General features: G+C 28.2%; 1 protein-coding gene across 1 annotated transcript; it reads left to right on the forward strand.

The window, feature by feature from the left end:
• Window positions 1-1432, forward strand: EIN_136800 (protein kinase domain containing protein; the record flags this gene model as incomplete). Its single annotated transcript, XM_004185284.1, has 1 exon — window positions 1-1432. A coding segment is annotated over one exon (1432 nt), but the record flags the coding sequence as incomplete, so codon positions are not given.
• Window positions 1433-1442: the final 10 nt, after the last annotated feature.

Raw genomic sequence — 1442 nt, forward strand, 5'->3', positions numbered from 1 at the left:
TACCAAAAATTTTCACTTGCGGGAAATTTAACAATTGAATCTATTGAAATGAATAATCCCCCAATCGTTGTTTGGGACTCAAACTATTTACACTTAAACAAAAATATGCCAAATAGAGTCGACTTTTTTATTACCAACCCACAAAACAATATAAATTGTTTCGATGTTTTCTCGTTGCCGGATATAACAATTTTGGACATAAACACGGCCGATGATCATTATGGTTCCAACGACTTTCCACTGCAATTTGAAAATGGAACTGCAAATTTACTTTCAAACAAAAGACTCATTAGATTTTGCCCCAATGGAAGAAATTTAAATTCAACAGTAAAATGTATTCTAAAACAAAACTTGTATGTTGAAAAATATTCAAATACATTTAGTTACGCATTTGACTTTCCACATTGTCCTTGTGATGATGAAAACACAATATGCGAATTATATTTGTTTAACGGAATACAATCAAACACTTTTTATTTTGGTAACATTAAAACAACACACACTTCACTTTTTGTGGACAAAAACACGACATTACAAGACGTAAATTCGTTTGGTACAATTAATTTGAAGGATGACATATTTTTAAATGTCGGTGGTAACATCGATCAAACTACTTTTGCTTTTAGTATTGGATCAATGACTATCTCCAATCCAACACATCAACAAAACCAATTTATATATAATTCACAAAAACAAGAATTGTTTTGTTCAAATGTTGTTAAATTAACAATTGAATTGAAACAGAACATTGATACATTAAAAATTAATTGCACTGGAACAATTTCATTTATTTTGTTAAATTCAAATTTATTTATTTATATCACAAAAGAAGTTAAAGAAATTCAAAATTTGTTATTTGTTGAAACAGTCGATCAAAAAATCGAAATAATCATGTCGTTGGAAAGTGATGGAACACTCGTATCAAATAACAAAGTTGATAATTGTGTATTGATGAAAATCAACAGTGATAATTCAAAATGTTTGAAATGTAATTCACAGACTCGGTTATTGAATGGTATATGTCTTAATATAACATCAAATTGCCAAAGATTTAATTCTGAAAATATTTGTGAATTATGCAAAAATGGGTATTATTTGGATGATGATTTTGAGTGTCAACCATTTCAAAACGGCTGTGTTATTGGTGATAAAAATACGTGTTACAAATGTTCAAATGATAAAGTGTTGGACAAAAATGGTAATTGTATTTCAAATATCAACTGTATTGTGTCAAATGGTAATTCTTGTATAAAATGTTCATCAGGAGATATGAAAAAGGAATGTAACAATTGTGGGGACGACAATTGTTATTTTTGTGAAAATGAAATGTGTTCAATTTGTTTTAAAAACCAATTTCTCAATGAATTGGGGTTTTGTGTAAATGATGGAATATCACATGTAATAGGAAATAAAGTACTTTATTGTACTGATGGTTCATTTAT

The sequence above is a fragment of the Entamoeba invadens genome, assembly GCF_000330505.1.
Source record: "Entamoeba invadens IP1 unplaced genomic scaffold scaff_1105074726609, whole genome shotgun sequence".
NCBI classification, from domain to species: Eukaryota; Evosea; order Mastigamoebida; family Endamoebidae; genus Entamoeba; species Entamoeba invadens.